Source organism: Acaromyces ingoldii (assembly GCF_003144295.1).
Source record: "Acaromyces ingoldii strain MCA 4198 unplaced genomic scaffold FA10scaffold_2, whole genome shotgun sequence".
Classification (NCBI taxonomy): domain Eukaryota; kingdom Fungi; phylum Basidiomycota; class Exobasidiomycetes; order Exobasidiales; family Cryptobasidiaceae; genus Acaromyces; species Acaromyces ingoldii.
The window spans coordinates 1,939,842-1,953,114 of NW_020290248.1; the positions used below are offsets into that span (position 1 = coordinate 1,939,842).

The 13,273-nt window shown below is 54.9% G+C and overlaps 7 protein-coding genes across 7 annotated transcripts; 5 read left to right on the top strand and 2 right to left on the bottom strand.

Moving 5' to 3' along the window:
* Nucleotides 1–425: 425 nt before the first annotated feature.
* FA10DRAFT_300408 (amine oxidase) lies at nt 426–1,871 on the top strand (the record flags this gene model as incomplete). Its single annotated transcript, XM_025524840.1, has 1 exon — nt 426–1,871. The coding sequence occupies one exon, from the start codon at nt 426–428 to the stop codon at nt 1,869–1,871; it is 1,446 nt and encodes a 481-aa protein (XP_025379028.1).
* On the bottom strand, nt 1,542–3,099 carry FA10DRAFT_278547 (NAD(P)-binding protein). The gene is made up of 2 exons (XM_025523467.1): nt 2,551–3,099; nt 1,542–2,484 (listed from the first exon to the last, which is right to left on the bottom strand). Exons 1-2 carry the CDS (start codon nt 2,846–2,848, stop codon nt 1,967–1,969), a joined length of 816 nt encoding a protein of 271 aa, XP_025379029.1. The 5' UTR covers nt 2,849–3,099; the 3' UTR covers nt 1,542–1,966.
* Nucleotides 3,100–3,937: 838 nt separating this feature from the next.
* Nucleotides 3,938–6,412, top strand: FA10DRAFT_300411 (sugar transporter STL1). The gene is made up of 10 exons (XM_025524841.1): nt 3,938–4,120; nt 4,189–4,309; nt 4,372–4,376; nt 4,437–4,746; nt 4,822–5,259; nt 5,330–5,567; nt 5,635–5,750; nt 5,812–5,833; nt 5,894–6,016; nt 6,076–6,412. Exons 1-10 carry the CDS (start codon nt 4,009–4,011, stop codon nt 6,256–6,258), a joined length of 1,668 nt encoding a protein of 555 aa, XP_025379030.1. The 5' UTR covers nt 3,938–4,008; the 3' UTR covers nt 6,259–6,412.
* A 9-nt stretch (nt 6,413–6,421) lies between these two features.
* Nucleotides 6,422–7,501, bottom strand: FA10DRAFT_292632 (GroES-like protein; the record flags this gene model as incomplete). Its single annotated transcript, XM_025524402.1, has 1 exon — nt 6,422–7,501. The coding sequence occupies one exon, from the start codon at nt 7,499–7,501 to the stop codon at nt 6,422–6,424; it is 1,080 nt and encodes a 359-aa protein (XP_025379031.1).
* A 251-nt stretch (nt 7,502–7,752) lies between these two features.
* On the top strand, nt 7,753–9,150 carry FA10DRAFT_76395 (hypothetical protein). The gene is made up of 4 exons (XM_025525688.1): nt 7,753–7,908; nt 8,216–8,547; nt 8,606–8,904; nt 8,968–9,150. The coding sequence occupies exons 1-4, from the start codon at nt 7,836–7,838 to the stop codon at nt 9,059–9,061; spliced, it is 798 nt and encodes a 265-aa protein (XP_025379032.1). The 5' UTR covers nt 7,753–7,835; the 3' UTR covers nt 9,062–9,150.
* Nucleotides 9,151–9,964: 814 nt separating this feature from the next.
* Nucleotides 9,965–10,665, top strand: FA10DRAFT_265671 (hypothetical protein). Its single transcript, XM_025521153.1, has one exon. It carries the CDS (start codon nt 9,981–9,983, stop codon nt 10,575–10,577), a length of 597 nt encoding a protein of 198 aa, XP_025379033.1. The 5' UTR covers nt 9,965–9,980; the 3' UTR covers nt 10,578–10,665.
* Nucleotides 10,666–11,170: 505 nt separating this feature from the next.
* Nucleotides 11,171–13,174, top strand: FA10DRAFT_278551 (LIP-domain-containing protein). Its single transcript, XM_025523468.1, has 4 exons — nt 11,171–11,598; nt 11,662–11,821; nt 11,915–12,010; nt 12,072–13,174. The coding sequence occupies exons 1-4, from the start codon at nt 11,237–11,239 to the stop codon at nt 12,912–12,914; spliced, it is 1,461 nt and encodes a 486-aa protein (XP_025379034.1). The 5' UTR covers nt 11,171–11,236; the 3' UTR covers nt 12,915–13,174.
* Nucleotides 13,175–13,273: the final 99 nt, after the last annotated feature.

Sequence of the window (13,273 nt, forward strand, 5' to 3'; positions counted from 1 at the left end):
CAGGGCCACCGTCGGTCCTTTCTTCGTCCTGGACGCCTGTCTAAGGTGTAATCACCATCAGACAGGCCATAAGTGGCCAAAGAAGGAGGCACGTGCGCGAAAAAGGATTCGGACCCCCACCTGCATGATGATTGATTTGGCTACTTAACGGTCTCTTTGTAAGGGAGGACCGCACGCCGATCAACGGAAGGCTCTCTGGTTTGGACATCCGCTCGAAAAGCTGCCATAGGGATGACAATGGTCTGCTCAATGTCTTGACAAATAGACACAAGAACGTGGGGTGAAGAAAGGCCAAGACATCAAGGTTGTTCTTAGAAAGGGCATGAGGCCATTTTAGCGTGCATTGATTGTCACAAACCCACACCACAACTGTCTCTCTTCAATCTATCTGAAGCCTTTGACTGCCAGACTATGAACCACCACAGATGATGATCGTCCCTGTTGCCACGGCACTCGTGCTCTTGGCACCGCTGTGCTGGTGTGCGACTGTCTACGATGCCGTCATTGTTGGCGGCGGCCTTTCGGGCCTCTCGACGGCGAGAGAGCTAGCCAAGGCTGGTAAGTCCTTCGTCGTCCTCGAAGCACGGAATCGAACGGGAGGCAGGGTGCACAATGCTCAGCTCGCCAACGGCGGCTACACTGAAGTGGGCGCCGAATTTGTCGGACCGACGCAGGACGAAGTCATCAAGCTGGCTTCGGATCTGGGTTTGAAGCTCTTCGACACTTACAACACGGGCGACAATGTCATATACCAGAACGGCAAGGCATCGACGTACAGCTCAAGTACCCCCGTCTTGGGTGCCGTGCCGCCCCAGGATCCCGTCACACTCCTGCAACTCTTGTCTTTCATCAATGACTTCGACAACATGGCGTCGCAGATCAACGTCAACAATCCCTGGAATGCTACCAACGCGGCCAAATGGGACAGTCAGACGTTTTCCCAGTACCTCGATGGCAGGCTCCTCACCCCCGCTGCGCGCTTCCTCATCGAGGAGGCCTCTGCGTCCATCTTTTCGGCAGAGACTGACGAGCTTAGCCTGCTCTATGCCGTTTCGTACGTTGCTGCTGCAGGCAATGCCACGACCAAGGGTTCTTTTGAGCGGCTCATCGATACTGCTGATGGAGCCCAGGCACAGCGCGTGGAAGGCGGCACCGAACTTCTTGCTAGTCAGCTGGCGACCAAGCTTGGCTCGCAGAACATCAAGCTGAACTCACCCGTTCGAAGCATCCAGAAGTCAGGAGCAACGTACAACGTCGTGACGAGTGGTAAGACGACATACACAGGAAAGCACGTCGTCGTTGCCATGTCACCCCCTCTGGCTGGTCGGATCTCGTATGAGCCCAAGCTTCCGGCGTCGCGAGACGCATTGACGCAGCGCATGCCGATGGGCAGCATCGGAAAGGCCATTGCAGTCTACGACAAGCCCTTCTGGAGACAGTCGGGCAAGACGGGCCAGGCCATCTCGGATCGGGGCAATGTTCGGACGACGTTTGACAACTCGCCCTCCGACGGCCGTTTCGGCGCGCTGATGGGCTTCATCGAGGCAGATCAGATGCGCGCTCTGGACAATGCTACGGAGCAGGAGCTCATCAATGCTATCCAGCCGGACTACGTCAACTACTTTGGCCAAGAGGCCAATAACGTCCGACAGTGGATCTTCCAGCGGTGGGATCTCGAAGAATATTCGCGCGGTGGACCCACGGCCACAGCAGGCCCTGGCGTGTACACGACTGTGGGACCTGCTCTTCGGGCCCAGGTGGGTGCGCTGCATTTTGCAGGTACCGAGTCGGCCGATTATTGGGTTGGCTACATGGACGGTGCTATTCGCTCGGGGCAGCGAGCTGCAAAGGAGGTCCTGGCTTCTTTGTAATCTAATGGTCGTGTCTTCATATTCCTACTGCTAAAGAATTATCGAACAGCACAAGGGCTAGATTCGGAATATCATACCACGACATGATGTCTTCGTCACCATGCCTGCGTGGCATCGCGGCGTATGACGGTGCCGACGTCTGCGTCCCTCTTTCCCTCGACGACGTCGCGGACAAATTCAGCGCCGACGGTGGGATCCTGAGCACCCATAGACTTGAGCTTGTCTGAGCCGACGCCAGCAAGGTTCGTCGCCAGGAAGCCAGGCGAGATGGCCCAGAGCTTGACGGGGTCGTTCTGGAAGATGCGCTTCCACTCGACCATGACCATGTTGAGGCCAGCCTTGGAGGCCCGGTATGCAGTAAACTCATACGACCTTGGTTTCGGCCAGCCTGCTGGGGGCTTCGCGGCGGTGTAGGGCAGGCCGCGCGAAGCCTCTTCGATTGACGAGGTACCGCTTGTGATGAATAGCAGCCGAGGTTCAGAAGAGGCCAGGAGCAGGGGTGCAAACGCCTCGGTCAAGAGGTGGGTCCCTGTGACGTTGGTGTCCCATGACAAATTCCACATTTCACGCTTGCCCATCTTGCCATCTTGGGCATACGAATCGAACTGCCCGCCTGCGTTCAGTAGAGCGTGTCAGCGTGGCAATTTCCAGTGAGATCTCGTCGAAGTCGCAGACTTACCGGCGTTGTTAATCAAGACGTCGACGCGGTCCGTCTTGCTCTTCACCGTCTCAAATGCCTTTTCGATGGACTCATCGCTGCTGAGATCAACTTGAACGGGCTCGACAGTGGAGCGAGAGCCGGAAGGTATGTGCTCGGTGGTCAGGATTCGCGTTGCTTCAGTGGCACGCTCAAAGGAGCGCCCGCCCAGCAGCACGCGGTACGACTGTTTGGACGAAGCGAGGAGCGACTTGACCACCTCAAAGCCGAGGCCGGCGTTGGCACCTGTGATGAAGACCGTGGGGATTGTCGTCGTCATGTTACTTTGGGAGACTGGAGTGGATGCGGGGTTCTGTGGCAACAACAAGCAATCGAGCTTTCCAATCTCGCCTCTTTTTATACACCAGTGATTCTTATTTCCAACACCGACGCCTAAACAATCCTCGGACTCAGAAGTAAGCTCTCTTGGCCGGCGGGGCCCTCGGACCCGCGGGAAGGTCAGTAGCCTCGAAGCTCCTCAAAGCGAGCGGGCATAGCTTACTAAAGCGCAGGCACAGTGAATTTGTGGAGCGTCGAAGTCGAAGTCGGGAGATTAGGCCAGCCATCGTGCGCTTCTTCTCCACCGTGCAGAGGCCGCGGAGAATGTGAAATGATCACTCTGCGTGAGCATCACGTGGCTTCCACGTTTCCTCAGAGCCCGTTCCTGGGAACGTCGAGAGCCAAGAAGGTCTACGTAAACCCGTCATAATAATTCTACCGTGACAATCCTTACTGCCCAGAAGTGCCAACAGCGTGGGTCAGTATTGGCGATGAAACTTTTGGTGGCTTGAATCACAACTACAATGGGAGCAGGAGTTGTGCTCTCGGCATTGCGCTAACCTCCTATCCTCATTGCGGGGAAGCGAGGGGGGAAAGGTGTATAGCGACAGACAAGACGCCGCAATTCATCAACGGGGTCTTGGCAGAGTATCGACGAAGTCTTGGCTCGTCAGGTAGCATGTCAGAGCCACTCTCAAACTCACCACTGCTGTGCTCGACTCTACGGTGCATCACAAGTTCCTGAATGCAACCTTGTGCTACGACTATCCAGCCAGATAGCGCGATTCGATTAGCTTGATTGATTGCACCCAGACTTCAGGCGTCTGTCGCACGATCGAGCAGTTCTGCAGGAACTAAAGTAGGGTGAGACGTATGGGATTCCGCCGCTTCTAACGTGCTATATTTGAACCACTCCGCGACTATTCTGACGAAGAAGCGCACCGCATGATGCCCCTGGCTTGGCGAGTGGGGTAGGGCGAAGGGACACTCGGCGCCCGCAGGAGGAGGAGCCTCTTATAAGAAGGGGTGACGCTGTCGAGGCTCTTTCTCCTCGCCCTCTTTTCAAGCACTCACTAAGCTTACTGTCTATCTGTCTTTGCCCTCTAAGATCGCACAAGCCGCCTTCTTTCAGATTCGCCATCCCTGATTGATCAGACGACCATGGGGAAAGAGTACCAAGGTCCGAAGCACTTCGGCCTTAGCGGCACCGCCCTTTCTCGCATGATCGGGTTTGCGGCTGGAGCCGGCTTCCTCCTCTTTGGTTTCGACCAAGGTGGGCATTCTCCGCAGATGCCTCTCTGCGTTTCTCGCCTCTTTACTGATAGAATCGTCTGTCGCAAGGTGTCATGAATGCCCTTCTCACGCTACCGTCGTTCACCGAAGTCTTTCCCGAAATTGACACTAGTGGCAAGGACGGCACTTCGAATGAATCGACCTTGCAGGGTCTCACGATTGGTCTTTAGTGAGTTGCAGCTTCATACCGCTATTTCACACGACGATGCTGACTTCTTGCATCGGCTTCAGCGAAAGTAAGTTGCCGCTGCGAATCGATCATATTTTCGAACACTAAGATGGCATCGTCGAACTAGTCGGATGCTTGATCGGTGCGCTGTCCTGCCTCTGGTTGGGTGATATGCTCGGTCGAAGAGCAATCATCTGGATTGGCACCGTTTGGATGATCGTCGGTGCCATCATCCAGGCGTCTTCCTTCAGCCTCGCACAGCTCATCGTTGGCCGCGTGGTCGGTGGAGTGGGAAATGGCATGCATACGGCAACGATTCCGATGTGGCAATCGGAATGCTCGCCGCCTCACAAGCGGGGCATGCTCGTCATGGTGGAGGGTCTGCTCATCACTGGTGGCATCTGCATGGCCTATTGGATCGACTTTGCTTTCTACTGGTGAGCTTCCGTGCTTTGAAACCCCTTCCGCCGAGCGCGTACTCATCGACGCCATTATCATGCATCAATCACAAGGCTCGACCCTGCGTCGCGTATGGAGCCGGGCACATACAACCCAGAAGACTATCCGCATCGTTCGGCATCGTGGCGCATCCCAATCGCTTGGCAGATTCTCCTATGTGTTCCCACTTTCATCACCATCTGGATGCCCGAATCACCGCGCTGGCTCGTCCTCAAAGGGCGCGAAGAGGAAGCAAGGCACGTTATGATGTCCCTTGATGAAGTGCACGAGGATGATCCGGAAATCGACATCAAGATCCAGGAGATCAAGTACTCGCTCGACAAGGCCGCAGGCGTCGGCCTCAGCGATCTTTTCAGACAAGGAAAAGAGAAGAACTTCCACAGAATGACGTTGGCCTGGGTCATTCAAATGTTCCAGCAGATCTCGGGCATCAACCTCATCACCTACTATGCTGCTACCATCTACGAAGAGAGAATCGGCATGTCGGCACTGTGAGTCATTGCTCGTCTTTGCTCCTATTTCAGGTATTCTTCTTTTCTGACCTCCCCAACACCATTGTAGGATCTCGCGCATCGTCGCTGCCTGCAATGGCACAGAATACTTTTTGGCCTCTTTTGTGGCCATCTGGACAATCGAGAGCTTCGGACGTCGCAAACTGATGCTCTTTGGAGCAGCAGGCCAGGCGATCTCGATGGCCATTCTCGCAGGCACCACATCCCCTGCTGCTTTGCGCCCAGATGCTGACGGGAATGCCACCAACAATGCACCGGCTTACGTCGCCGCTGCCTTTCTGTTCATCGTAAGTGTGAACCTTTCGCATTTGCTTACAACGATCCTGGCAACTGACATGGGTTCCCCTGCTCAAGTTTAACACCTTCTTTGCTATCGGCTGGCTTGGTATGACGTGGCTCTATCCAGCAGAGATCACGCCCCTGTCCATTCGGGCCGCTGCAAACGGTATCTCGACCGCGTCCAATTGGATGTGAGTGGCTGTCAATCTCTTGTTCTACACTCTGTGGCTAAGACTGTTACCCCAACATCAGCTTCAACTTCTTGGTCGTCCTTGTGAGTACCAAAATTTTGAGTGAGGTACAAAGATTTTCGACTGACTCAATACCATTTCAGATAACTCCAATCGCCTTTGCCAACATCGAGTATCAGACATACATTATCTTTGCCGTCCTCAACACTGCCATTTTCATCTCGACCTACTTTATCTTCCCTGAGACAGCCGGTCGCTCTCTTGAGGTAAGCATTTGGCAGTGTTGGAAGTCGGTTTGCAGACTACGAGCTTACTCTCTTGATAGGAAGTATCTACCTTCTTCGAAAAGGCGAGCATTTACAATCCGTACGACGTCGTGCGGATCGAAAAGCGTACGCCAAGGATGTACGACCAGAAGGGAAGGCCTCTGGTCAACGATTCTGGACAGATTGAGCATGGCTTCGAGGAGAAGAATAGGTCCTCATCGCCACAAGAGGAAGAGTCTTAGTGGAGTATGCTTACATCGACGAACCTATGGCGCTCCTGATGATCCTTTCAATACCTTTACGATCAAGTACTTCACAGTCCCGAAACCTAGCCATATGAGAGCTTACCCCTTATATACAGTATCTTTGAGTGAAATCCAACTCCCTCCTTCTCTCCTTCCGAAGTCAAAGTGAAACGACGACCTTCTGGGCAGAGAGACCCTTCTTTGCCGCGCTGAAAGCTTCCTGGATCTTTTCCAGACCTTTGCCAACAATAAGTGGCGGCGGAGCAGCGACGAAGGTGCCCACCTCAAGGGCCGGTCCCAGAAAGTCGGCATAGATTGCCGCTCCCACCGTTGATTGAGCCAGTGAGCTTCCCCAGATGAACCTCGCCTCGACCCGACCGTCTCTTAGCTTTGCTTCGGTCTCTTTTCCTAGTGGAATGGCAGAGGCAACAAATCTTCGCCTGCCAGGCTCCATCTGCGCCCGGTCGACAACAAGGGCGCACTTTTCGATAATGTCGGCCGTGTGTGGAATCCCGCTGATGGCCAGAGCGCCAGCTAGGGTGCGACCCTCGAGCGACTTTAGAATCTTCTCCACGCTGTCTGCTTGCCTGTAGTCAAAGGAAGCCCGTGCACCGAGCTTGCGGACCAAGGCGTCATTGTGAGGGGAGCACGTCGTCACGACGTCGTAACCCGCGCAAACGGCAAGCTGGATGGCGCACAGCCCCACGCTAGTCGCGCCTCCCCATACGAGCAACGAGAGGCCATTTGGTGAGGGTGTCGGCGAAGGTAGGGCGAGGGCGAGCTGGTTTGCCTCAAAAAGGCCTGAGGCGGCCGTTGAGAGAGCCAGCGGCAAGACCGATGCGTCTTCAAACGAGAGAGAGTCAGGAATGACGCTTGCCATGTGTTCAGTCAGAAGAGTGAAGCGCTGGAAAGCGCCATATCCAGGCTTCTTGTGAGCGTCTTTGTCGTTGAAGTGTGATGCATGTCCAACGACTCGCTGGCCGATGCGGAATCGGCTGACTCTGTCGCCGACCTCGATGACGGAGCCTGCAGCATCGAAGCCAGCCTGGCGCGGGTAGGAAAGCCATGGAAAGACCTTTTGACCTAACTGGGCAATGCTATAGTCGACGGGATTGATGGCAACTGCACGAACTTCGACGAGGATCTCATAGGGACCGGGTGGGACGGTGGGTGCTTTTTGGACCACGAGAGGAGCCCTGTCCTGTACGATCCATGCTGCTTCATTTTGTCTGGTAGTCATGTCCTATTGGGAGTAAAGAGAAGGAGTAGCTGTCCGAAAGACGTGAAGAAGAGCGAATCCCTTTATATGGATTCGACACTGCAGCCATGCTCTCAGTAAGAAGCAAGCTGACGGTACGGGTCTTGCTCACTCGCGCCTTGCTCACTATTTCGGAGATCGTTTATCTCCGAAATCGCACTTTTTCTTCTAAATCGGGCAAGGTGATCAAAGAGTGGTCAAGAGCCTTGACTGGCCGCCTTGTTGACGCTCTACATCTTGCTGGAATAATTGTGCCCGATTGTAAAGGGGGAGATGCAGGACTACCCAAAATCAAGGGTGACGGAGAGGCACCGATATGACACTGAAGATAAGCCCAAGCAATCGCGCAAGACCTCTATTGCCCTCGAGAGCGCTGCTTCCCTACTGTGGTGAGTGTCAATGTTGTAACGTCAAATTGGCTCTTAGCTTCTGTCGCAGTTGCTTTCTTTCGAAGGCTTGCATGGCCCGCACCTGTCTTTGTAAGTTTCAGCAGGGATTGTGAAAATGCGGAGACTGATGAGATTGGGCACGGTCTCCGCGCTTCGCCATTAGTGGGCCCGTGGTGTCCTCCACCTCGATGACCGATGCCTGTGTGCGCTCTGCGACAATGGCGTCTCGATCCACACTTCTCGTCTCTCGACGACTTCCACCCTGTCCGAAAGGTCCGGCCTGAAAATGGGGCTAACAACGCAACAGTGACATCTCCAGCTCCGGATTCTAGGGAGGCGGGGGGACAAGATTGCAATGTTCTCCGGGTTGTCTATCCGGCCGGTAGCACTGCTCCGAGGCACAAGGACAATGTGGGCGGTCTCAATTTCTACGGCCAACCTCTCTCTATAGATAGGTCTGCACACAGGGTGAAGACGACCACGACGCTCTCGTATGAGGTCCGCTTTTCCGACGACTTCGACTGGGTCAAGGGTGGCAAGCTGCCGGGGCTCTACGGGGGCAGAGGTGCCAGCGGCGGGCTCAGGGAAGACCAAGATTTAGAGGCCGGCTTCAGCGCTCGGCTCATGTGGAGAGCAGAGGTGAGTGCTCCTGGTAGCACCCCTCCAACAGCGACGTAAGATCTGACGACTACTTCAGGGGCTTGGCGAAGTCTACCTCTACTTTCCCCAGGACCAGCCCGAAGACATCCTAGGCGTGCCTCCGAAGACCATCGTTGATCCCAGCTACGGCATCTCGCTCGGCAGGGGAGCCTTTACATTTGCAAGGGGGCGCTGGACCAGCATCAGTCTCCGCGTCACGACGAGCTCCGTTGGAGGGGCTGCTGATGGCAAGATTCGGCTTGACGTTGATGGGCAGCATAACATTGTTGCCTTTGACAAGCTCCGCTTTCCCAGAGCCTGCACAGAAGAGGGAGAAGTGGGCCTATTCTTTTCTACGTAAGAGTCTCTGCCTCTCCTTCTCTCTACCCAGTTGCGAACCTGACGCTCAATCCTTGGCAGCTTCTTCGGAGGGCACGATGCCTCTTGGGCTCCCTCTCATGACCAAGAAATACACTTTCGCCGCTTTGCACTCTTCTCCTCTTGTGCAGATTGAGCTTGTCCTGTCCTTGTAATTTATGACTATTTCAACGCATAACACCTCAACCGCAATACCGGCGGTGCTATCAATCAAGATCTTGCAGGGAGAAATGGTAAATGTAATGCCGACTTATGGCCTTTATTTGGTATCTCCGCCAATTTCCGCCACTATCCGAATAGCATGACGTCCGCTTGTCTCCGGTTCTGACGAGCCCAATAAACATAAAAGGTTAAGTAATGACCCTATCGCTCGTCGCTCGAGCGGCCCTCCATCAACGTACAGAATGGCGAGAGAAGGAGCAATCATCATCTGCGGTGCTGGCATCTCAGGCTTGGGCTTGGCAAATGGCCTGCTCAAGCACGGCATCGCCTTCCATGTGTACGAGGCGGACCCAAGTCTCGACTCGCGCGGTCAAGGCTATCGCATTCGAGTCCATGGGGGAGGGGGGGAGGCGTTGGAAGACCTGCTGAGCCCCGAGACGTGGAGATTATTTCTCGAGAGCTGCGGCAGGCTTAATGGCATGGCTTCGCTGAGTGCACAAGAGGCGAGGGAACTACCTAGCCCGTTTCCTCCCGGTGCCCGAGGGCCAGGTAATTCGGCAACACTACCAATCACTCCAGGTCTTGCAGATCGCAAGCAACTGGGGCCCTACGTGGTAGATCGCAGCGTGCTGAGGCGCATCTTGTTCAGGGAAGTCAAATCACACGTCACCTTTGGCAAACGAGTGGATCGGGTCGAGGGAATCACGGCACACTTCACTGACGGTACCTCCGTCGCGGGCGCAAGGCTCATTGTCGGATCTGATGGTGCAAATTCTCGGCTGCGGGCGATGGCGGCACCCTCGATCAAGCTCTATGATACGAGAAGCCGCTGCGTCAGCGGCAAGACGCTCCTTTCGCGCTGCGAGCACGTCCACACCACGATTCTGAACTCGATGACACTGACGCGCGACTCGGCGCCGGATCTCGCGCTTTTCTCGGAGCCGGTGCGGTTCAAGAGTCGCAACAGTGATGCTCTCTCCGAATTCGAGGTTCCCTCAGACTATCTTTACTGGGTCCTCGTCGGAGACGAAAAGCGCTTTCCGAAGGGGCGGACACGAGAAGCCCAGGCGCTGAAGAAGGTCACGCTCGAGATGACAGTCGGGTGGCATCCATCTGTCAGGGCCGTCCTTGAGGAGCAGAGTATCGATGAGAGCCAGCTTCTCCCGATCCGATCGACTAGGCCACAGGATGTGACATTGCTTCGAAACCGCGACGATCTCAATGTCGTGATCTTGCTCGGAGATGCTCTCCACGCCATGACACCAGCAGGAGGCTCGGGTGCCAACACCGCTCTGATCGATGCTCAACTCCTGGTCCAGCTCCTGATAGACGAAGACAAGAGTGATGATGTATATCTCAAGTACCACCGCAAGATGACAGGTTACGCCCCCAAGGCTGTCGAGAAGAGCGTTGCGGGTGGCAAACACATCTTTGGCATGTCGTCCATCAACGAATGGACCATCTGGACACCCCAAGAAAAGGACTTTTGATCGTCATAGCTGTCATGAACCTCCGAACTGTTCCCAAACAGAACTTCGTGTGTGCGTGTACCTTTCCGCGTTCCTCCCTCTCCCCAAGCACAAAAGAAATAATATATGTGCGTTCAGGCCTAGATAGATGCTCCAGTGAGATCGTTGACATAACCGCCGAATTGTCGAGGCTGAACACGCACTAAAGTAAGGTAGGGGACTGGCTTCAGGATTCCAAAAGCAATCTCCTTCGTCGATGAAGGAGATACCGTCGATGAAGAAGATACCTGCAACCCTCTCTTCTTCGACCTTTTCAGCAGGATTCCCGCGGAAAAACCGCACAGCAATCAGGCTAGTGTTCCTGCAAAGCAGATCGATTTAGTTAATTTGTTTCCTCTTTCCCCAGGTTCTGCGCTAAAGCCCGTTAAGGAGATTTCTCAACTGCACCTTCCGTGCAGAAGAACTGGGGTTAGTGCAGATGCGCAGTGTGGTCGTGTCCCACCGAGAATCTTTAGACTGAAACCTCTCTCAAACAGGAGCAGCGAAACACATGTGCCCTGTGGCTACACTAGACTCTTCAAAAGCCGCTCGATGCTCCTTTTTGTTCCATTCCAGCCGCCCTTCGTCACGACCGCCCCCTCGCCGCCCCTCCCTTACCCCTCCCATTTCATTCTGAGATCATGCTGCTGTTGAAAGGCTCCTTCGTGAGCGCCTTCCTCCTCGTCATCTCGCTGATCGCCAATGTCGAGGCCGCGAATGGCTTCAGCAAGCGTCTTGTTCCTCCCCAAACCCCCGCTACCGACCCCTTTTACCAGGCGCCTGCGGGTTACGAGTTCCTTGCCCCGGGCACTGTCATTCGTTCTCGCAGCTTCATCCCGGCCGGTCTGGGTCTAATCGTCGACATCCTCTCCGTTCGCTCCTACCAGGTCCTCTTCCGTACTAATGGCATCAACAACAAGCCCATTGTCTCGGTCGTCACAATCCTTTCACCTCTTCTGGCCCCCAATGATCGCTTCGTCAGCTTTGCTAACGAGGAGGATAGGTGAGTTTGCCGTGACTCAAGTCCGCGTAGCACTTCATTCATGCGAGTCTTTTCTTTCTCCAGCTCTGCGAGCATCTGTGCGCCAAGCTACAACTACCAATTCCTCGCCTTCCCCTCGAATCTGCTCGTCCAAGCCGACCTCCTCGTTGTCCAAGCTTACCTACTCTCTGGTTACACCGTCTCCATTCCTGACCACGAAGGTCCTGACAGCGCTTTCGCAGTGGTGAGCGCTTTCTCAAGACCTCCTCCCCTCTAAAACTCTACTGACCGAGTCTTTGCATAAATCTCCTCTTCACTGCTGTTGTGCTCGTTTTAGGGCCGCCTCGCTGGACGCGTGGTTCTCGACAGCATGCGTGCTACGCAGAACTTCAAGGACCTCGGCCTCAAGCCCAACTCGATGGTAGCGGGTGTTGTGAGTATCAGGAAATCCTCCATCGCCACGAATCAAAATGTTGACTTTGGATGGTTTTCAGGGCTACTCTGGCGGAGCCATTGCCGTCGGTTGGGCTGCTCAGCTCCAGCCCACGTACGCGCCCGAGATCAACATTGCTAGCTTCGCCATCGGTGGTGTTCCCGCCAACCTGACGGGCACGTTTGCATTTGTCGATGGAACCACGTTCTCTGGCTTCCTCCCGCCTGCCATTGTGGGCTTCCAAGCGGAGAGCGCCTACCCTGAGCTCAGACAGCTCGTCAACCGCGTCGCCACGCCGGCAGGTCAACAGGCACTGCAGTTTGCCTCGACCCACTGCGTCGTCGATGACATTCTCAGCTTTGCATTCCAGAAGGTGGCCGACAAGAAGTTCAGCTCGCTCGGCGACAGGATTTTGTACGACCCCCAGGTTGCTGGTGTTCTCAACGACAACCTGATGGGATCCAACGCCTTCGAGACGCCCACCAAGCCGATCCTGATCTACCATGCCTCGCAGGATGAAATTATTCCCTACGCAAATACGTCGACGCTTGTCGACACGTACTGCAACCGTGGTGCTGCCGTCCACTTTACCACCTACCAAGCCGGCGGCCACCTCACAACAATCGTTGATGGGCTTCCCCAGACCCTCCAATGGGTCGCCGATGGATTCGCGGGCAAGCTCAAGAACAACAAGGGCTGCCAGCGCGACGAGAAGCTCGACTCTCCCCTGGACCCTGTCGCGCTGGGCGTCGAGCTGGAGCCGGTTCTTATCGGCCTCATCAACATCCTCGCCAAGCTCGGCGAAGGTGATTCCAACGTCCAGCAGAATCTCCACACTCTCAACCAGACTGCCACAGTCCCGCCTCTTAACAAGGCGGCAATTGCCAGCAGGCAGCTTCATTAGGCTGCCATCTCACCTTTGCTCCCCTCTGCACTTCACTCCCCTTCGCCTTCCACCTTTCCCCATCCCCATCGCGATGCTGCAAAAGCATTTCGCTCGAATTCGTCATTTTGTTCTGTCAAAGCCGATTGAAGCTCGCTCTAAGCTTGAGAACCAGTCACAAGCGCCGCCACAGCAAAATCTCGTAATCTCGTTAATAGCTCTGTTCTTTAGTAATGAAGATATATCCTTCTGGACCATGTCCGCTATGAAGAAGCACTGAGATATCCTAGACTCAAGCTCCAGGCTCTTAATAGACGGCACACAGGCTTCTCCCTCTGACTTGGGTATTTCCCACCTGCTTTGTTGCAAACGTGATGCTT